Raw genomic sequence first — 22037 nt, forward strand, 5'->3', positions numbered from 1 at the left:
ATATTGGCAATGTAGACATCCTGTCAAAGTTTGGTTGACTCTGCAGCCATCTGGTGTTGCATGCTTATTCACATAATTTCTGTGAACATCTGCACAACAGAAGTGGGGCATCATGGCCAAGATGTGGCATGAAGAAATTGAAGTTAGTATTGAATAAGACACATGAAGACCCACAGAGAACTTGTTACTGCACCACCATCAAGTAGTGAGCCCCACATTCTCTTCGATAGATATGCTGTAAATACATTTTGAATTTGTATATAAAGATATTTATTTATTTAGCTGACACTTTTTCACAACATGGGGCCAGTTGGTAGTATAGTAGTTAGGGTTACTGCCTTTGGATCCGCAGGTTGTGGGTTTGATCCCCACTCCAGCCATACTACCCCCGAGCAAGGTGCTTATCCTCAAATTCCTCCAGTAACGTTAAGCAGCTATATAGATAGACGAGTAATTGTAATCTTCACGTTGTAAGTTGCTTTGGAGAAAAGTGTCAGTTAACTGTATATGTTGCTATGTGACAAACAGACTAAGAGTGTAGTGTAGAATTACATCCGCATCTCTCCTCTTGATGCAATGCGCTTTCTGTATTGTTATGAGGTGCAATTATCAGTTCTATCCGTGACGCGTGCCATCTGGTTAAAATAAGAAACGTCTTTGCAAGCTGATGAAGAACGCAAAGCTGCAATTTCTTGAACTGCCGCTCTGGGATGTAAGAGCACAAGGTGTTGGGCCGGAGAGCTGTGCTACTCGCGTTCTCCTTTTCCCTCGTTTCTGTCACTGCGTTTTCCAGCACGCGCCACCACCAGCCGTTACGCAACGCGCTCGGGCTTCTTAACGCGAGACGGGGAGCCCCGCGCGCCACAGGGAGAGCGCGCGGACTGACGGCGCGTCACGCGACCACCCCTCGGATCTGTGGACGTTATCGTGTATCGTAACTTTCGAAGGGAAGAAGAAACTCCTCGAATAAACAAGGTAACCATCATGTATGCAAGGGATGCGCACTTAAAAATGTACATATCATATATGGAAGCGTGTGTGGGATTTTACTGTGAGTTTATGAAATAATCTGTGCCCTGGCCGCGAGGTGCGTCGAGGAGCATCTCCAGCAGCAGCAGCAGGTTGGGGGTCCGACATGATTGAGCGCTAGGCTCCATCCCCCCACGCTGCGCTTCATCGCTTTTCTCCTCTCCAATCTTCCTGCGAAGACTTTTGTTTTGTTGGAATGGCGTGAAGGTCTCGGGCGACGAAGCCAAACCGATGTTCGCGCGGGAACGGGAGTCGATGCGCGCGCGCCAAGCGCCACACGTTCCTTCTGTGCTGATCTTGTGCAAAGGGAAGGAAACCTGGAAAGTGAAGCGTTTTATTGCGATTTGGTCACGATTAATTGGTGCCCCTTCCTGCTCTGCAAACTTTGAACAGGGATACATCATAACGAAGACGCACGGGTCAGGTTTCCTGTCATGCTTTGGTAACGCTCGAATTGTATTGTTATTTGGAAATTAATCTATGTACGTCTACGGTCTAGGAAATTGCTCTTGTCTTGAAACGAAGGTTGCTGTTTATTTATTGAGGTATTAATTTTGTTGTGTGTGTTTGCATTTGCGAAGTTACCTTTACCTTTTCAGCTTTTGATTATTGATCCATTATACACAGCAGACTTTTGTTTTTTTTACTGGAGCAACCTAGGCTGGACACCTACCTCAAGATATTTCCAGATATACTATATCATATAGTCAGAGGTGGGACTTGAACATGTATCTCTCAAGTCCAAAGGGAGGGGCACTAACTGCTACACCACCTGCTGCCCTCAGGTGAGTTCAGTGCAGTGACTCAAGCAGTCCGTGCCATCCTGCCCCCTCCCAACCTCAGTACATGGTGCAGCGGGGTTCCAGCCTGGTTGGGGACGCCCAGGTTGCGGCTTCCTCCACCCCCACGCCCTGACGCTCGTGAGGCACGACTCCTGCTCCTGTTTTCACAGGCAGGTCTCTCTCTCTCCACATGCCTTCACAGGCCTTTGTTCCCTGGGTGGAACAGCTCTCGGTCCAGCTCGGTTCGCAGCACCAATAAGTCACACTTCTGCCTCGTTTCTTTCAATGTGCACCAGTGCGTATGAACTTAATAATAATAATTGTGTGCAGAAATTTTGGCGGAATGACTGCAGGTCGGAGACAGTAATAACAACTGACCTTGGAACAGTCTGAACTTGCTCTTACTTCTGCTACAAAGTTAGGTGTATTTTAGTCTTTTACACACAAAACTGCTCTATCATGTTATGGGGCATTTTGTGGTTGTGGTTTCTGAATTAGAGGATACTTCTCTAGTACTAAGAGTAAAAGGCAGCCCTTCTTATATACACTGTGCACGACATATTTATTAAGATGTACCTACGAGGCAGCGTCTTGTATTTCCAGAGTAATTTTGGGTAAATACCATTCTCACTGGTACTACAGCAGGAGGTGGGATTTAAACCCGGGTCCTTCAGGTGTAAGTAAGTGCTGTAACCATTACACTTCCTGCTTGCCCACACACTCAGGTTCAGGATTGAGATGTCCTATATGGTGACTGTGACTGTGAGGTCAGTAGCAATTGTCATTGTTCAGCTGGATTAGGCAGCTCTATATATGACAGCAGCCATTATTTAAAAGGTGAGTGTCAAAGGAGTGCACACACTCTGCCTCAATGCTTCGTGACCTTTGAGTTGGGAGTGTGTTAGTGGGGTGTGTCGTGGGCAGCTGAGTACAAGAAGCAAATGGGGCAAGAAGAGGGGTGAAAGCACTGTTCCTGATAATCTCTTTAGGAGCACATGATTAGACATGATTTGCACCGGAGCCAGTCTTTCACGTTCACCAAAGTTCTGATATGTATTACACACAAAATCATATGCAAATCTTCCTTATCTGCGCAAAAGTTAAAAAAAAGACCTTTTCATTGTCCATCTTTTCCTGTTTTTATCTGACTTCCCTGTTGAGCCTCCTTTAAACATTGTTTAAATAATAATTGAAAAAAAAACTTGTCTATTAATGCAACATCTGTTTTTAATGACATCTGCTTAGAATTTGAGTGCAAACTTTTGAGTTTGCTGTCTGAATGCCATTAGAAACTGGGGGGTGAGTGAATTTTAACTGTTTTGTGGTACAACAACACGCCATTAGTGATCCCACTGAAATAATACAGGTGAACTGCATCAACTAGGGATCAGTAAGAATGTTTTCCAACATGGAAAAAACTAAAAGGTGGTCCATCGACCCAAGTTAAACACCATCATTGAAGTAAAACTGATGATGTGCTGATTCAATACACTGCTCTAAGAAATTAAGAAGTTGAAAAGTAAGACCTTCAGAAGTGATGTTGCCGAAAACCTTAAGGTGATTATTCAAACCTTTTCCCTGTGCAAAGAATGTTCTTCCCAGATAAAAAATAAGGTGTAGCCTTGAAGTCTTTTTCCTCACAGAATGGATATGCATTTTGATTGATAGCCCATAGTCTGTGCTGCGGAGACACATCTGCAGTTTTTCAGAGAGTAGCTAGCCCCAGGTTGCAACAGGGTGTGGGCTACAGTGTTAGGGTGGTTCCTTGGAGCATCAGATACCAATCACTGTTTTGCACCCTTAATTTTCCTATCTGATGAAGCAGCGTGGTGGAAAATGCAAACAGAGATGTCTAGACTTGTGCCATGTCTCATGATATGTGAGTTATAGAAGTTTGTCAGTATTTTAGACTTGAAATAAAAACTATTTTAATGATGTTAATCTTAGACCCCAAAGGCAAGGCGGCTGTGCTTAGGTGTGGCCTGTGCCTTCTGTATAGCTGCTTAGATAGTTATGTTATATAATATGCAGGCATGTTCAGATATTATACTTTGACTGTATAGCAGTCATTCAGAGTACAAAGTGCTCTTTTCAGATATGTCCGTTAAATGAATGTCAAATAACACTCAAAGCTGAACCTTCTGATTCTATTCCTTTTTTTCTGGAAACACAATCTTCTGCTTTCTAATTTTGTGGATACTCAAGGATCTGTATCACACTCATTAAGTTGCAGTTTAGCCGTTGCATCTATTGAGATATGAGAATAAGCATAGTGTAGCAGTAAAGAATAAACTGAAAGATTTGATCAGTGCGGATGTTGACATACACTGGAATCGATAGGTAAACATTACAAAATAAACCTGGAGTTTTCATCACTATTAAGAATATGATTGTCAGAATTAACTCCTGCTTTGATTTTTTTTAAAAATTCAGGTATCCACACCTTAAATAATAAATTAATCTTATCCATTTTTTATAGATTCAGCTTTTTTCCAGGATTCACAAAATGAGTTGCCTAGTAACAGTTTAAATACACGTGAATTAGCATAATTAAATTGAGAGTTCTCAGCAGTTTTGGTTCAGTGTGATTTGAACTGTCATTCATTGAACAACCAGCTCAATGAAAGTAAACTGATTAAAATAATTGAAGCTCAGGTGGAACAACCATCTGCATTCCATGTGGTCAGTCTGGAGTCTGACACCCCTCATGTGGCAGAAAACAAAATTCTCTATAAAAACATTTATAAGAGCATCTGAATGAGCACACAGAATGTCCTTGCACATCGACTCTGTCAGCCTGGTTAGAGTACAACAATGGTTCTACAATGTTGTGAGTCTGGCCTTGATCCAGACCCGAGCCCTCATTGAGTCTTTCCAGGTAATGGTTTCTTCTGCTGTATTACATGGTTTTTGTTGCTGGCTGTGTGACAACTGCTCCAAGACCCCTTTGGAAGGGACAGGAGGGCAATACTCGTTAAACCAGTAACACACTACATACCTGTTCATTCTGAACAGCTGGTAAACAGGTCAAGTGTAGTTGTCACCAGTGCATTAATTCAGGGTAAACTTATATAGCTTGTAAAGTAAACCTAATATCCAATCAAAATCAGACTTTTCAATGTTTTACTGATTACATGTGCAGAATGTCTGGCTTTAAATTGGCAGCCCTCAAAAAAGTGGGGAATTATTTTGATCTAGTAAAATACATTGAATATTGAATGCTATTTTGTATATTTTTAATATAATAATATCTTGGCTATATTCCCTTGAGTCACCATGGTTTTGATAATAAAATGAATAACAACTACAAACTACATATTTCCTTTGAAAATCGTTCATTATTACAAATTATAGCAGTAAATTGTTGAGATAAACATGTTTAATTTTCCACTGGCTGTTTCCCTGCATATCATGACCTTCTCTTCAAGGCAAAACAACTGTGTTTTAGACTTCAAGTCCTTATCTAGGAGCTAGCTTGAAAAGCTCTTTGTAAATATATTTTGAACTAAACTAAAACAGATTGGGCTTCTTCAGCAAGTAGCTGCTTGCTATTATGTTCTTGGCAGCTAGTAAAGTGGTTGAACACATTATAATGGTCTTGCAGGCATTCTGAAAGAGAACACATAGTAAAGATGTTTGCTTGGGGCACAGCTCTGCTATGCAGTATGGAGTAAGACCTGGATTAGCCAGTTTTTTAAAGCCATAGATGTGTGAGTAATTGTATATTCACCTCGGGAGCCAGTGTTGGGCAAGGTGAGCTAGATCCTCTGTTATGAAGCTAGAGCAGCATTCTACCATGTCTGCAACACAGAAGTTTATAATCCAATTTAATAATTTTGACTGAAGTAGCTGTATGAAAATCTGCAGTTTAACTAGGTAATGATGGAAATAAAGGTGTTTTGTAAGATGCTACCCGGTTATTTGCAGTGGCCATTTAAGCATTTTGATATAGCAAAGGCAGCTCGCGCTTGTTCTTGAAACTACCTGTTAATTGAATGTGCTATGATTTGTATGACTACCTTCTGCATGGAAGAAATGCTGCATTATGGGAGATAAGCAAAGCATTGTTCAGAACTGTAATGCATCACTTCCCAATAACTCACCATTCTAATGGAATGAGAGGAAAAAGGCTATGCCAGGAAAATGCCCCCAAAGCATTATGAAATGGCTGGAACCTTTTTGCTGCTGGAACATTTAGCCTTTGGAGTACTTTGCAGGGGCTTTCATTCATTGACAGCATAATGAAAGAACTTTGCAGAGCATACTACACTTCGATCACACTACATTGTGTGATATCCTCTGTGCACCACGGGCCCATTGGAACATTTAGTGGAACGTTTCTTCTGGCAGATATTAAGCTCGTCTTCTACATCAATATACTCTTTTTAAATTTTAGATGACTTTGAAATCTGTAAATAAAATTTGTAGTGGTTTTTGTATGATTTGTGCTGAGTCCAACTTTTTGACTGAACCGTTTGCTGTGTAACTTACTCTCATTTAAGATTTGGGTGTAACTCCAGAGGTTTAGATAGACTGCATCTGAAAGTACCGTGAGGCTCCCTCCTGGCCATTTTTGTGCATATCAGACAGGTTGGACTTGTTGAGTTCCATACACCAGATTTGTGCTACCACTCTTTTTCATAAGGTTGTCTAGAGTAATGATCAGTGCTTTAGTTTTTAAGTGTGCTATTCAGCCCTATCTTTGTGTTTCATGGTGATGTTCTGAACTCTTTTTCTTAGACATAACTTAGGAGACAGAGCATGTCTTTGAGCATCTCTTTCTTTTACTGAATGGATTGAGCTGATGTGTGATGCACAGAAATTGTTTTGGAGTTACCACTATGTAATAACATCCAGTATTTGACACAGTGCAAAGTGATTAGAGAGTCAGAGGGCCACATGATAGCAGTCAAACAAAAACCATCCTTTCCCCTGTCACAGGCTTCAGCTGCTCATGGGGGATCCCAAGGTGTTCCTAGGCCATTTGAAAGACATAATCTCTCAACTTGTCTTGGTCTACCTTAGTGTCTCAAGCCAGTGTAATGTACTGTACCTAGTATAACTCCAACAGGAGGTGACCACGGAGCATTCTTATGCTCCAACAACTTCAACTGATTCCTCTAAATTTAGAGGTGCAGCAACTCTCTTGAATCACCAAGCTCCTCACCCTGTCATAGAGAGTGAGCCCATGGATCCTGTAGAGATACCTCATGTTGACTGCATCTATTTGCAATCTCTTCATTTCAGTAATTACCAAAAGCACAAGACAACAGGTGAAGATGGGGATATACTGTAAATTGAGTGGTAAACTGAGAGCTCTGTTTGAAAACCCATTCCTGCGTCATCACCTCATAGCAACACACTGCCCACAAAACTATGGAGGCTACATCAATTTGCCTTTAAATCCCCTGTCTCCATTACCATCATTTGTGAACAAGACTCCAAGATACTTGAACTCCTCTACTAGGGATACTAGTTGTTGAATTCCTCTCTACTCTTTGCCAGGAGAGGGCAGTGACCTCAGGTTGGAGGTGCTGATTTTCATACCAGCTATTTCAGTCTTGGTATTGAACAGCTCACCTGCATACCAAAGATCACAGTTGGGTGAGGCCAAAAGAACCACATCATCTCCAAACAGCTGAGATACCACCCTTTGTTTTGCCAACTGCACATCTCCTGTGCCTTGGCGGCACCTGATATCTTGTCAGTGAAAATCATAAAAAGGATTGGAGACAAAATCTTGGGGGATTCCTATCCTCACATTGAACGGATTCAACTTAAAGCAGACAATATGGACACAGTTTACATAATGCTCAAACAGGGATCACATAACATTCATCACTAGCCCCAGTACTCCATATTTCTGTAGTACTTGTCATAGGAGACAGTCATTTCCAAGTCCATAAAATAAATGTAGACTGGATTACCATATTTCCATGCCCCCACAAGCAACTGTGCCAAGGAGAATAGCTGGTCCACTGTTCTAAGACCAGGACCAATTCTACATTATTCCAACTAAATGTTAGACTCATGTATTGGGTGGTGTCTCCTTTTCAGAAGCCTGGCATAAGCACTGGCAGGGAGGCCAAGGAGTGTGATACCCTTGTACTTGAAACGCGCCTTCTGGTCCCCTTTTCAAAATATAGGGACTACCACTTCGGTTTGGCATTCCAAAGGTACTCTACCATGCAATATTGAATGGACATGTGATCCATGCTACCTTCACACTGTGCTGAGTAATTTTAACATCTCCAGCAGAATGTCATCCACCCCCCAACTTTATGAGTACAGAGGCCTTGCACTACCATAGTGATATCAGGAACAGTGATAGGTTTTAATCCATCAGAGACATCAAACATTGCCCCTTGGTAGGAGGGCATTTTCTCCATCTTAAGTAGTTCCACAAAATGTGTCTTCAACCACTCAGCAATCTTACCAGGATTGGTAAGCACTTACCCAAGCTTGCTAGGTGCAGCCAGGGCAGGATAATGCCTTCTCTACCTAAAGCACTAAAAGATTTGTTAGAACAACTTTGAGGCTGCCTCACATTTTTTCCATGATGTCTCAAAACTCCTTCGACGCTCCACTAATGGACCATAATGTTAGCGTGGTGATGAGACCTGTGTATGTTTATGAATCTCAGAGCTATCTTCCTGATAGGGAGAGTGTAGACAAAGAGTGGTCCATAAAGACCTTCATGAATACATATTAAAAAGTTAAATATGCCCTGTTCAGACTATGGCCACTAGGACACACCCAACAGCAGGCACCTGGTGGCTGAGAGACCAGCATAACCAAGAAAGGTCACATCAAACTTGAAGTGAAATGGTGACATGGAAGGTAAAGGCAAAGGGTGGTGGTTAGGTTCTATGCCAGCCATGTAGCAATCATGAATGGCATGGAGTAATGAAAGAGTGGTAACCTAAATTTCACATCTCCTAGGAATGGAATACCCTGTGGATTTCCTGAGAGCCTCAAGCCATGAGGACCTGGAAAAAGCAGCGCTGGACTTTATGTCGGCTCTTCTCGAGAGCAACCCAGACAGGCCAGAGTGTTTCCAGCTGCCTGACTCCACACAGGTCAGCATCCCAACATTTCAAATTCATCATATTACATCAAGTTCATCCCAATGAGATATTCTTGGTCTCTTCACCTGTGCTTTGGCCACTTTGGGTGTGAGATTTAGAAGGTAGCATTAGTGGTTTTACTGTATTTATGTGATGACTGTTATACTTTATTGTGTCAGGTCCCCATTGGCTTGTCAACAGTAGGCTTGATCCCCCTCTATGGAGGTGACTTCAGACAGAAATTACTGGCTCTGTTTGACCCCAAAGACCAGTCAACAGGTGAAGCCTGCCTATCCCACAGAAATGCTTCACACTCAAAGCTTGTACTCAACAGACTTGTGATATTACTATATGTGTTTAGTCAGAAGAGGCTGTTATATAAATTGAATTACATGTTTTCTATTTAGACTTTGACCAACTTAAGATGACTGAAGTAACTAACAATTTGTACTAAATAAATTTAGCCTTAATACATTTTCTTACAACTGCATTTCCCTTCCAGGGATTTTAGAACATGTACAACTGTGTTTAAATACCAGTAAAGAGAAATCAGTGTAACTTACTCTAAGGTCTGTTTCTTTAGCTGTGGCCCTGTACTTGGCAAATCAATGGTGGGCTGTAGAGGACATTCTTAAAACTGCGGACCCTCTTCGAAAAGGTCTGGTGGAGGTAACGAAGCAAATGAATTTCCTTGTAGCACTTTTTAATGTTATTTGACTTTGAACACACAAATAGCCAAGAGTCTAGCAATAGCATATGTAAAGAAATGGTTCTCTTTCAAAATCATTACCAGAATACTTGTTGAAATGATTATAGACAACGGAACATTATCACTGTATTTTCATAAAAAAACCTTTTGTTAAAATCTAGCATGGTTAAGGACTGTATTCAGAGATAAATTTTATGAATGAATATACTATTCTTTAGCATGTTATTTTGTATCACTTACAGAAACAACTTTAAAAAGGTTAAAATAGAATCCATTTCATTCCAACAAGCTGAAGTAACCGCTAAAGTGGGCATGGTAACATCTGTCTTTAAATCCAGTTTTTCATATTTTTTCAATCTTTCTGGAAGGCATTTAAATGTATCTTCATATCCTGTGAGAAATGTTTTGCATGAATGACCATAAAATGCGAGCTACATCTTTGCATTAACTGAAACCTTCTTGTGCTTTCTCTCTAGGTGCAGACTCTAGGGGAGAGAATTGTGCTCTATGTTCTCAACCGAATAGTGTACAGGGCACACGAAATTGGAAAAGATGAAGTACCTTTTCTTTGTCACAGCAAAGATGACTTTGTTAAGGTTCTCTGGAAAGATGGCAAGGCCATTGGCTTCTACTCTGTGAAGCCTAAAGGTAATACTTGGAGATTGTGTAGAGATTTGGCAGCATTGCCCAAAGCAACATTTCTCTCATGTAATAATTTCAGATGTATCTCAGAAACATTTACACCATTTATTTAACTTAACATTGTAAACTTGTTCTAACCTAACATTGCAAATATTTTCTTTTGTTTCACCTTTAAACTTCATTTTTTAATTGCTGTAAGAACAATTTTATTAAAAACCCCATACTAAACTAAACAGCTGGGATATCACTGTTACAGTGCGAGAATGTATTTGCCCCTTTGTTATTCTCTTAAATTTTACACATCTCAGGAGAAAAGTTGCTGAAGCCTATATATCTGAACAGGGTTTGACATTATCTTCCCATCATCTTCCCAAGGAAATTACATAAAAATACTGGTGTCAGTTTTTCTCTCTCTGGATCCATTCATGTACAACACATAAAGCACACAAAAAGATCTGATCGAATTCAATGCCAAAAGCTACAAAAATAGAGAAAATTGAGGGCAAAAACTTCACAACTCTGAAGACCTTAGATGTTATGTTTGACTGCTTTAACTGTGGAGGAATAGACTGAAAAAGTAATATGTAATATATACTATAATTGGTATACCTAAGATTCTGTCTTCACAAATTGATTAATATTGGTTAATGAAATTGTATTTTCTGCATATGACTTGTCAGTTTGGGGTCTGTACACTGCTGCACTTTTAGTTTTAAGAGTATAGTGAAAGTAATCACACAGTGAAAGAAGTTGGATACCAGTTATTTTTATTATCAGTACTAAACACACTGCATATTACTTTAGTATATACATTGATTAAGACAGTTACGCTCCTACAACTACATTCTACGTAGACAAACGTGTGACTTGTGACACGCGAAGAAGGTGAAAAGTGTTGAAATACTTGGTTATAACAGTTCAACAGTGTTGTGGTTTGGTTGCATTCATTTAATCCACCCAGTGTGCTGTATTCTGTTTAGAGCAATCATATAAGCCCAAGAGTTTATTCCCTCATTGGACTGGATGTTTTCCACGATGATGTATCTGAATCCAAAAGAGATAGTACTACCACTAATGAGTTTATGTACTGGCAAGAAGAGCAACAAGCTGGCTCTTGGCCTCAGTGTGTGACTTGTCTTCAACTCGAACCAGTCATTTGCTGAAAATGTTGGAGTGTGTTGTGACATTTGTAACAATATTCTGGATTGTTTTTCCCTTTTGTTTATTTACCGATCAATAGTATCTGTACAGTGGATCTGAATACATGTACCAATAGATAATTGGAAAAAAGCTATATGCCAAACTCCATTATATTATTTTTTATCTGTTCCCAGGATTCAACCTGTCATCTTTGTATTTTTTCACCAACAGGCAGTTCATGTATTGACTCTTTGAATCAGGGCTGTCAGCTTTCTGTTATGGACTCCGTATTTGTCCGGAAAAGTTACCGTGGAAGTCATTATGGCCTTCAGATTCTGGAGGATTTTGTTCAGTCTTTCAGAGAAGACTCTCTTGGTATTAAATATCCCCTTTCAACTTATATGTATAAGGGTAAGCATGAAATACTTTTGTCACGGTGTCATTATAGTGTTTAATGATTTATTAAAATATATTACTTATTTAATTTGGTTAAAAAATTGTCAGTGGTACAGTGCAGTGTGTTTTTCATCTTAATTTTCAGGAACTTAGCAATGAATACTTGTGATTTACAGGTCTTACAAATTGTTTTTGTATTATTCTGTCTTGACTAGTATGTGAGGAGTACTTACATATGTACCCAGAGGACAAACACCTGCTTTGGGAGGTGCAAAATGATAGAGGCACATACCAAAAAGATTTAATCGCTCACAAGATCATAAATGTACCTCTGAAAGGTGAGATTGGCTTGGATATAGAAGAGGCTGAATTTGAACATTTTGAAATTGCATTGCCCTTTGTGATAATAAGTGAATCACAATTCAGGGGGAGTCATGCAAGAATCTTCTGAGAATACAGAAATGATGGTGGAAGAAAAGGCACTAGAAGAAACTGTGAAAAGCTTCATGGAAGTATGTATTTTTTGTTTCATTCATAACTGTTAAATGTTCCTGCATTTAACAGTACAGCTAGTAGCGTAGTGCTTAGAGGTGCCTTGGGACTCAGGTTCAAATCCCACCTCCTCCTGTAGTACCCTTTGACAAGGTGCTTAAAATTACTCAAGAAAAATTGCCCAGCTCTGTAAACTGTAGGTAGGTTAACATAATAAATTGCTTTGGAGAAAACCACAAGATTTAAATAAAAAAAAAAAGTCCTTTTGGATATTTTTTTGTACTTGATTTTGTGTATTTGTCTTTAAGGAAGAAGTTGTTATTGTGACTAAGCATGCCAGAGTCAGAGAACGTAAGTATCTGTGACAAAGAGAAAAAGAATATTACAGAGGGGGCTGCACTTTCTCCAAGTGCATGGCAGGACAGTGTAAATGTATGTAGAAAAAAATTCTGAATGGCACAGTTCAGGATTCTTGAGGATCACTTTGAAGTAATCCAGATTTCCAGATTCCTTTGTACAATACAAAGCATAGTCAGGTTTTGCTCCTGAAAAAATGCTTAATCTTTTTTTTTCAGCTATTAGAGACACACCTGTTTCATCACACTCGAGAACTGTAGACCGCCGATGGAAGAGACTGAGGGAAAGATCAGAAGAAGTTATTGAAGAAAGTGCACCAAATAAAATAAATAGGTAATTGTACCTCCTTTCTAAAGGAGTGCAGTGGCGTAGTGGGTTGGACCGGGTCCTGCTCTCTAGTGGATCTGGGGTTCAAGTCCTGCTTGGGGTGCCTTGTGTTGGACTGGTGTCCCGTCCTGGGTGTGTCCCCTCCCCCTCCAGCCTTACACCTTGTGTTGCCGGGTAGGCTCTGGTTCCCCGTGACCCCATATGGGGCAAGCGGTTCAGAAAGCGCGTGTGTGTGTGTGTGTGTGTGTGTGTGTGTGTGTGTGTGTGTGTGTGTGTGTGTGTGTACGTACCTTGTTTCCAGTAAATTAAAGCCCATTTTAGAATTGTATTCCATGTTCAGACTGGAACTCTGAGCTTGATGTGTTTCATCCAGGATGGAGTATATTGAGGAGATCATAGAAGTCCCAGTGGAAATGTTCAAGGATCCAGAGGGTGATGGTGAACAAGGCGGTCAACAAGGGCAAGTGGGACAATGTCTGATGCGGGAAGAACACTGGGGGAGCAAACTGGCCTTGGTAAAAACTTACTGCACTTCTGGAATATCTGAGGTGTTTCTGGAAATCTCACAAAAATTCTTGTAAAAACTTACCAAGCATTGTTTATAGTAAATGACTTTTAAATGGTATGCTTTTGTGCCCTTTTATGTGGCTTTTAATACTGGGGCATTATCATCGTTTGCAAAGGGCTTGTTTTAATCATGAGTGTTTGTATTAGAGATTGTGAGAAGACGATACAGTGACACACAACACTTTTTAATTTTACAGGAAACCGAGCGATTAGAAAATAAGGAGGCAACAATAAATAGCGATTTGTTGGTCAGTGTAAATGACATCAGAAAAGAATCCTCAGATGATCTTACAGGCCTTGAGGAGGCAACCACTGCAAATATGTCTACTGGTGAAACCATGGTGGATCAGGTACAGAATGCAGATAACTGTATCTGTTCAGTTTAATCATGCTAAAGATCATAACCATAGCTTCAAAATAGATCTTATGTCAAGAAAAATATGTACTTCATGTGTTTTTATACTTTTTTAATATCCCACAGGATATAGCAGAGCAGGAGGCCTCATGTGTTCAGGTAGCACACAAACGTGTGAACCTGCAGGAAGAGGCCGTGGAAAAACAGACTCCTTCAAAGCACACTGATCTTCTCACAGACTGGGCAGAGAAAACTGTGGAAGAGCCTGTCAGAGAACTGCTGGAGGGGAAGATGAGTCCTGAAGCAAAGGATAAAGATCATAGCAAGTCCATAAGTCAGATGAAAGAACCCATCTCCGTGGATGCCTGTCAAATAATGCTTGTGAGCCAAGAGGAATCATCCTTCAAGTTTCATGAAGGTGATGATGTTTACCAAACTGCATCAGATTTTCAAAAGGAGAGGAAAAAGATAGATGAAAAGGAGCAAGAAATGGGTATAATAGATAATATGGAGGAGGCTGTGACAAAACAGCATGAAGAGCTGAAGGATAATGATGAAGAAAAGACAGAGGTCATGCCACATGAAATGGACACCACAAGAGGGATGAAGAAAAGTCATAAGAGGAGTACAAGAACAATCATGTTCAGGCACCTGGAGAAAGACAGTCATTCATTGGCAGTAGAAAAAACTGCCCCAAATACCACAGAAGAAATGAAAGCCAGCAGCAAACAACCTAATGAAACAACTGTGGAAGTGAGTGTTCTTAGAGGAAATACCAAAAAGATAATCACTGAAACACCTAAATGTAAATACAGTAAAATAAAGGTAAAGGCATTATGTAAGAAAACAAATGTAATAACTGATAGGGTTGCTGTTGAGGAAGTGAAAAGTAAACAGGAAGAAAAGGCTGAAAATACAGAACTAATGACAGTAAAAGATAGAGTGACCACAAGTATTGAACAGGACATTGACGTAGAGAATATCATGGATGCTGAGGATGACACCCCAGTTCTGGAAAAAATCGCCCTGTGTGGGAAAAACAAAACTGCAACAGATAAAGATGAAACTTCTATGGAAATTGTAGAACAGGAAAGGGGAATTAAAGGAGCTAAGATGGAAAATATTGAGAAAGTGGCAAATGAGAAGGCAAATACACAAGAAAGTAAGACTGAGGAAGAGGAGGAGGTGAAAAAGGATGAAATTTTAGTAGTAAAACCAGATGAAGTAGAATTATCAGGTGAAGAAAAGGATGTTGTGGAAGAAAGCAGAAAAGAGGATATAGAAGCCTCAACAGCACAGGCAAATGTGGCAGAAGAGACTATAGTTGTAGAGGAAAGAGTTCTCAGGAAGCGGTCAGTAGAAGTAACTAAGAGAAAAGCTAGTCCAAGGAGAACACCTAAACGTAAATCGAAACAACTCAGCAAACAACCAATAAAAGATTACAAAGATGATTTTCGAACAACAGATGGGGGTGAGAGGGAAGAGCCCAAGTCCACAGCCACTGAGGAAGACTTGGAAGCCTTAAAAAAAACCTTGAATGTGGGTGAGGAATCAAATACCCTAGGAAAGAGAGCACTTAGGCCTAGGTCACAAAAACTGAAGTCTAATCCAAAGGTGACACATAAATCAAAATGTCTCAGTGAAAGCCTAGTACAGGACTTCAAGGGTGATCTTTCAGTAACTGATGAGGAGAAGGAAGGGAACAAGACCACAACCACTGAAGAAGAGACAGAAGTTTCAAAAACAAACCTGAATTTGGAAGAGGAGCCTGCTACTGCAGAAAAAAGAGTTCTCAGGAAAAGGTTGGAAAAAGTAAAGGCAAACGCTACTTCGGAAGTGACACCAAAATATAAGTCAAAACTTCTCAAAGAACAACCGATACAGGAATACAATGTTTATCTCTCAACAATGGATGAGGAGGGAATTGAGGAAGACTGTACAGGAGGAAGAGGAAGTGGACAGGAGAAGAATGATGGATCATCTGAACAGAGGAATTTAGAGGGACAAAAGGAGAGTTTAGTAACAAAAGAGATGAATAAAGGAGAGAAAAAAGCTGTGGGAGATAACCATACTGGAGAGAAGAAAGAAGGCAAAACTTTGGTACATAAAACTAATGAGATAGCTGTAGATGTAGATTTGTTTCAAGAGAAGACAGATAAAGAGAAGGATGCAATAGAAGACGAAGAAACGGGGGAAGAGATGGAAGTCTTAACAACAGACCTGAGCAAGGCAGAGGAAATGAATGTTGTAGGAAAGAGAGTTCTTAGGAAGCAGACAGAAAAAATAAAAGGAAAGGAAAGTCTCAGTGCAACAACCAAATCCAAATGTCTCAGCAAGCAAACAACACAAGAGACTAAGTGTAGTTTGCCAGCATTGGATCAGGATGGAGAAGAGAACATTGCAAGGGGAGATGGGGAAAAAATGAAGGAGAGTGCAGAAGAGGAAAGTATTTTGCAAGAGGATGTACTAGAAAATAATGAGAGAAGTACTAGTGAAAAGAAGTTTCATAAGGCTGGGGATGAAGAAAATATGGAAAAGGAGGTAGAAGACGAACAGAATGCAAAGCAGAAAGCAACAGATGTTGTGGAAAAAGAAGAGCATTATGAGATGGAAATGCAGGAGACAGACAAAGCAGGAACTAGCATAATCACAGTAGATGAAACCTTAGCAAGAGGGTTGGGTGTAGCAGAGGAGCCTATGGTTGAAGAAAGGAGGGGAGAAGGTCTTCCAGAACCAAATGAGGAGGAGGAAGAGGAGAAGGAAGAGGCAATCATGAAAAAGGGAGAAAATAAAAATATGGAGGAAAAAAATGCTGAGAAAAAAGTTGAGGTGAGTAGAGCTAAGAAAGGAGTGAATAACAAGGGAAAAGCTGGTGAAGAAGGAACAAAACAGGAAGGAAAGAAAGAAGTGGAAAATGAGTTGGTTGATATAGTGGGGGAAGTGGCATCTGAAAAAAATGATTCAGGTGAAGTTCAGGGAGGAGAGCTGGTAATAAGAAGTGAAGAGGAAACCGAAGCCTCAGAAGACAGCTTGAATGAGGCAGAAGTGCTAACTATTGAGGGACAGACAGTTCTGAGAGAAAGCGAGGAAAACATTACAAAGGCCACTTCCGTAAGCAAATCAACACAAAGCAAAAAAGGACCATTAAAGGAATTCAAGGATAATCTACCTGCAGAAGACAATATGGAAAACAAAACTAAACAAGTGAAACAGAAATTAGAAGGAGAATATGAAGAAGTTGTGACAAAGGAGATAAATTTGGAGGTAGCGATGAAAGATAATATGGAGAAACCGGGGCAAACTGAAAAGGGAAAGGTGGAAACGTGTTTTTTGGAGGAAATTAACAAGAAGGGGAGAACAGAAAAAAGGGTGGATGAGACAGAAAAAGAGGTTGGGGAAAATCCCATTGAGGAGGAAGGAGTGAAGGAACATGTGGGTAGTATTACTGATAAAAGGGTTATTGCGGTGGATGCAAACATGGAGGCTGTGCTCGGAAAACACAAGAATGAAGATTATATTGAGAAAAGGGAAGCAGCAGCAAGCCAGGAAGCAGCAGCTGAGGAGGAAGCCATAGTTTCAGAGATGAGTACTATTGAAGACGAGGACAGTGAGCCTATACTTTTGGGAATGAGAGTTCTAAGGGGCAAGGCAAAAATATTTCAGATAACACCTAGGCACAGCTCCAGACAACACAGAAAGCGGGTTTTGAAAAATGATGAGGAAGAAGAGAATAATGAAGTGGAACAACAAGAAAGCTGTAAGGAAAAGGTCACAACAGCTGATGAGGAACATGTAAAGAAGAACTCAGCTGAAGCTATCATGTCTCCCGTCTTGAAAAGGAAACTTCCAAACAGGAAATGCAAAATAACCCCACCGTAACATAAATCATAGTGTCTCAGCAAGCTTTGAATAGGAACCTTTGGAGGGAAAAGGGACATTTTCTCTATACAGGGACTGGGGAAAATAATGTATAAATGGTAGAGAGGTAATGGGTTTTTCACAGCCGTTTATTTCATCTTTGGCACTAAATCATTTTTTTAAAAACCTCTGAAGAAGTTTAAAGTTACCTTTACATGAGGCAGTGATAGTATGCTGCCTTGTAGTGTACATTTCTAGAATTTTTCACAACAATGTCATTTCGTACCCAAAACCTCCAATGAAGCACAACTGGGTGTTTAATGCACTATGATTATGAGGTATTCCACAGTGTTCTAATGAGGCAAGCTGGTGGATACAAAAAAACAATGCAAAATATGTGAAACTGTTGGCCCAGATCTAACAAATGTAAACTATTTCTGTGACTAAATCATGTATATACATTAGTAAGCACATGTAAAACAACTTGCAATAATCAGAAAAAAATGAACAACTTACAGTTCTGAAAAAGATTGAAACTGTAGCAGCATATAGTGTAATAGGTTATCTTGAAGCTTCAGTGAAATAAATTTGATTTTACAGAATGTAGCAATGTGCATTTTGTAGAATATTGCTGATCTTGCTATGCTCAGAAACAGAAGTTTTAGCAAGGATGAAACATATTTCACTGGAAAGGACCTGTGGTTTAATTGAGATACTTCTGTCAAAGAATTTGTCAAGAATTTGACTGGAAAAACAAGCTCTGTAAAAGCCAGCATAAATTCTGAATGAAAAGACATAGCATAAATTCCTATAAGTGTATCACACACACACGCACACACACTGTCTGAAACCGCTTGTCCCGATCGGGGTCGTGGCGAACCGGAGCCAAACCCGGCAACACAGGGCACAAGGCTGGAGGGGGAGGGGACACACCCAGGACGGGACACCAGTCCGTTGCAAGGCATCCCTAGCAAGACTCGAACGCCAGACCCACCACGCCACCATGCCCCCCTAAGTGTATCACATGAGGTACAAATATTTTCGAGATGCATTAGATTATTACTTTGACACTGTTTATAAGGTATAAATTTTACATCACCAGCCAAGTACCTCTTAATTTATAGTTAAAGCAATGAGCAGTCATTAGAAATTTGTTATATTAATTTTCTGACACTCCTTACCACTGCCACAGCTACCAAGGCCCCTGAGGGAAATTTTGGCTGTGTACAGAATATTTTTAAAATACTGGCTAGTACCTTTTCTTTTGGTACTCGTGGTACCATTTTCTTTAAGTTTGTTGCAGAGGCCATGACAAATGTGTACAGGGGCTTGGATTCTCCCCCTGCTCATAACAATATTGTTTATACTTCTTATACTTCTCAAAGCTGTGATTAGGATCACATTACATTTTTACTGGTTATTTTTTACACCAGCTATTCTTTTATTTTTTATTTCTACCCAAAGAGAGCTTTTATGTTAGGATACTGTCAAATATCAACATTTGTATAGAACTTTTATATCTCAGTCTTTATGTAGTGTATTTTTTTAATGAAATATGAACCATTTTATAATCAAAACTGCTGTATTTGGTCAGTTTACTCTACATGTCTGTGTTATAGGTGTTGGTCTCTCCTGATGTAATGAACTTCATTATTTACTAATAGAGAATCTTTCTTTTCTAGCTTTCTTGTGTAACAAATATCTAATTTGTTTACCCAACTTCTCAAAATGTTATTTTGGTGTCGTTCTTTGATTTGTATGGTAAGAAGTAATAAAGATTTTCTTGTTTAAAAACTTTAAAATGTGATTTGCAACATTTTTACCATGCGTAAAGATACTCTCAAAGACACTAACAGATGTATGAATTCTTGAATTCATATGAAACACTTTGCATGTGTGGCAGCATGGCTTAAATATTTTAAGGCTTGATTAATTTATATTGACACATTTTAGTGTTGAAATCAGACAAGGATGGCGTGCCCCATGTATACATTGTACGTGTATGATTAATTCAATCCAACATTCAGTAAAATACACATTTATTTGTCTTATAATCATTGTAAATGTTCCTGGTCTAATGCAAATGCTTCCTATTTCTCACATTAAATGCAAGTGCCATACAAAGTGTTTTATGAGCAACACATTTTAATGAAATGTGTTTTAACAACTATTTTTGCCAGTGAAAATGCTGTCAAATTACATTTGTGATTACCTTCAAACAGAAATACATCACAGATAGTAATAACTTGTAATATTTATATTTTTAAATTGTATTTCAAAAGCGTGGTCAATGCTATGCTTCACAGACCCCCGGAAGTGCCATCTGCAGACCCCCAAGGGCTCCATGGACCCCAGGTTAAGAACCCCTGTCCTAGAGGGTGAGTGAACATGCAGAAGGACTAGAACTCATCTCAGGGGCAAAAGTTGCTTTGAACTTTTCAAAAAGCAGTTCAAAGATATAAATATATATATATAATATATACTGTATAAACTACTAGAGGGTAAGAATCAACAATACCTGAAGAAGTCTTTCTACACTTGGTGGCGCTATGGTCCTTTTCTTCATGCTTTCAGAGCTGGAACCATATAGAACAGCTGGGGAAAGCTAAAGGGCTGGACAAAATTTTGGAAACAATGCATGAAAAATTAAATAGCACATGTCTGTTACCACATTACAACGGCAACTTTAGGTGTGTGTGTGTTAGGCTGAATTAGAGCGGCTGAAGCTGCTGTGAGAGACCCGCCAAGCCTCACTTTAATATGGAAGTGTGTAAATAAACGGGATGGCAGAGGCTGCATTAAGTGACATAGTGAGTGCTAAACTCTGACAGCAAAAAACTTGGAGCCCTGAACAATGTGTGTGTGTGTGTGTGTGTGTGTGTGTGTGTGTGTCAGTGACTGTGAGCATTACCCAAGGCCACGGATATAGAGTAATACAATATAAAAAGTGCATAAATATTTAAAATGATGTGATCTCATGAATGCTCCTCTCTTTTAATTGTGTCTATAATTTTAATTCCATCAGATGAATGTTTACAGGTCTTTGGAAACGTTTTAGCTGTATTAATAACATTACACATATCAGTTTCACACACCTTCGGGTATATTGTCTCCACTGATTGTCGTTATGGGGCTGTCAAGCATAACTGTATGTTCTTGTTCCTTCACAATGCCTTGGACGAGGGTTTCAGGGCTGCTGGAAGAACAGGTGGGAAACGAAGAATTGGAGAAATTCCTCAGCAGGGCTCTGATTGTCACCCGGCCGGTCGACAGGTGGCGCTGTTGTCATCTCAGTGTCGAAAGCTGCCGAAGTTTGGGTTCAGTCGGCTAGTTATTCATACCCCGAATGAGAGTGTTTAACATACTTTTTTAAAGTACTGCACATTTTTCAACTTCACGTATACTTAAGATATTGAATGTAAGATATTTAATATCCACTTATTAACTAAACTAACTAAACACTTATGCGCTTGAGAAGATTTTCAACTCATCTCGTAGGATCTGGTAGGTTTCACACAAATATAAGATAACAAGTTTTTTTTTTTCTTTTTCTCAATACAGTGTTAAATACAAAGCAATATTTTAGTTTAAATAGTTAAACCTATAGGAAACAAAACAAGGACTGAAAATCAGTAGGATATTGCACTCATCTCATGTAAAAAAAGCTTCATCAAGATACTGTTAATTATGTAGTCGAATTTAGTTTTGGAACCATGATAATGGTGGTTATTACAATGCGTAATAGGCTTTTGCACAATATAATGAGCGGTGCAGTATGAATCATGTTTTTTTTTTTTTTTTCAGTACAGACAGAGGGTCTCGGCGTTAAAAATGTTTCCCAGATTGATCGCTCTTTGGCCATCTCTCCCTGCGACAGATACATTAGCGGACGCGCGGGAGGGATATCGAAGGTTATATGAACAAAAATGCACATTTTATTTACAGATGGTGGTCTTTTCTTATTATAAAAGGTGTTTTTGAAGATCATACTTCATCGGTACAGCACAGTACTCTGTTTTTACGGGAGTATGTTTGTTGCCGCCCACTCAGTGTGTACTACTACTGCATTCATACACGCTGTGCTGCCGCCATGTACATAATCCGAAATATATTCATCACTGTAAAAATGAACGGTAGTTGAAATACTGTTGTTTTGTTTAAAATATGTGAGTTTGGGGTAACCGATGATGGAAACCGTTAATGTGAAGAGCGCGTCCCTTTCACCTGGTTTCCTAGTACCTACACATTAGCCCCGCTAAACACACTTTTCACTCCTTAGCGCCGGAGCGGCGATATTTTCAATATAAAACATGACA

The 22037-nt window shown here is 39.7% G+C and overlaps 1 protein-coding gene and 1 long non-coding RNA gene across 3 annotated transcripts; one reads left to right on the forward strand and one right to left on the reverse strand.

Moving 5' to 3' along the window:
- The first annotated feature begins 822 nt into the window (after window positions 1-822).
- LOC108937972 (FK506-binding protein 5-like) lies at window positions 823-18595 on the forward strand. Of its 2 annotated transcripts, none has more exons than XM_018758222.2 (13): window positions 823-975; window positions 8754-8890; window positions 9058-9157; window positions 9462-9547; window positions 10064-10235; window positions 11601-11780; window positions 11981-12103; window positions 12192-12277; window positions 12566-12608; window positions 12833-12947; window positions 13315-13456; window positions 13706-13858; window positions 13990-18595. In XM_018758222.2, exons 2-13 carry the CDS (start codon window positions 8756-8758, stop codon window positions 17740-17742), a joined length of 5088 nt encoding a protein of 1695 aa, XP_018613738.2. In that variant the 5' UTR covers window positions 823-975; window positions 8754-8755; the 3' UTR covers window positions 17743-18595. The 2 variants fall into 2 exon arrangements, with proteins under 2 accessions (XP_018613738.2, XP_018613740.2); XM_018758224.2 differs by lacking the exon at window positions 823-975 and adding an exon at window positions 5552-5564.
- Window positions 18596-20008: 1413 nt separating this feature from the next.
- Window positions 20009-21138, reverse strand: LOC108938073 (uncharacterized). Its single transcript, XR_001966385.1, has 3 exons — window positions 20817-21138; window positions 20240-20334; window positions 20009-20092 (listed from the first exon to the last, which is right to left on the reverse strand). It is a non-coding gene; the product is annotated as an uncharacterized LOC108938073 (long non-coding RNA).
- Window positions 21139-22037: the final 899 nt, after the last annotated feature.

The sequence above is a fragment of the Scleropages formosus genome, chromosome 17 (assembly GCF_900964775.1).
Source record: "Scleropages formosus chromosome 17, fSclFor1.1, whole genome shotgun sequence".
NCBI classification, from domain to species: Eukaryota; Metazoa; Chordata; class Actinopteri; order Osteoglossiformes; family Osteoglossidae; genus Scleropages; species Scleropages formosus.

Coding starts and splice junctions, on each gene's coding strand:
- LOC108937972 (XM_018758222.2), top strand. CDS start 8,756: ATGGAATACCCTGTGGATTTCCTGAGAGCCTCAAGCCATGAGGACCTG. Junction 9,548..10,063: donor TTCGAAAAGGTCTGGTGGAG/GTAACGAAGCAA, acceptor CTTTCTCTCTAG/GTGCAGACTCTAGGGGAGAG. Junction 13,457..13,705: donor GGGGGAGCAAACTGGCCTTG/GTAAAAACTTAC, acceptor TTAATTTTACAG/GAAACCGAGCGATTAGAAAA.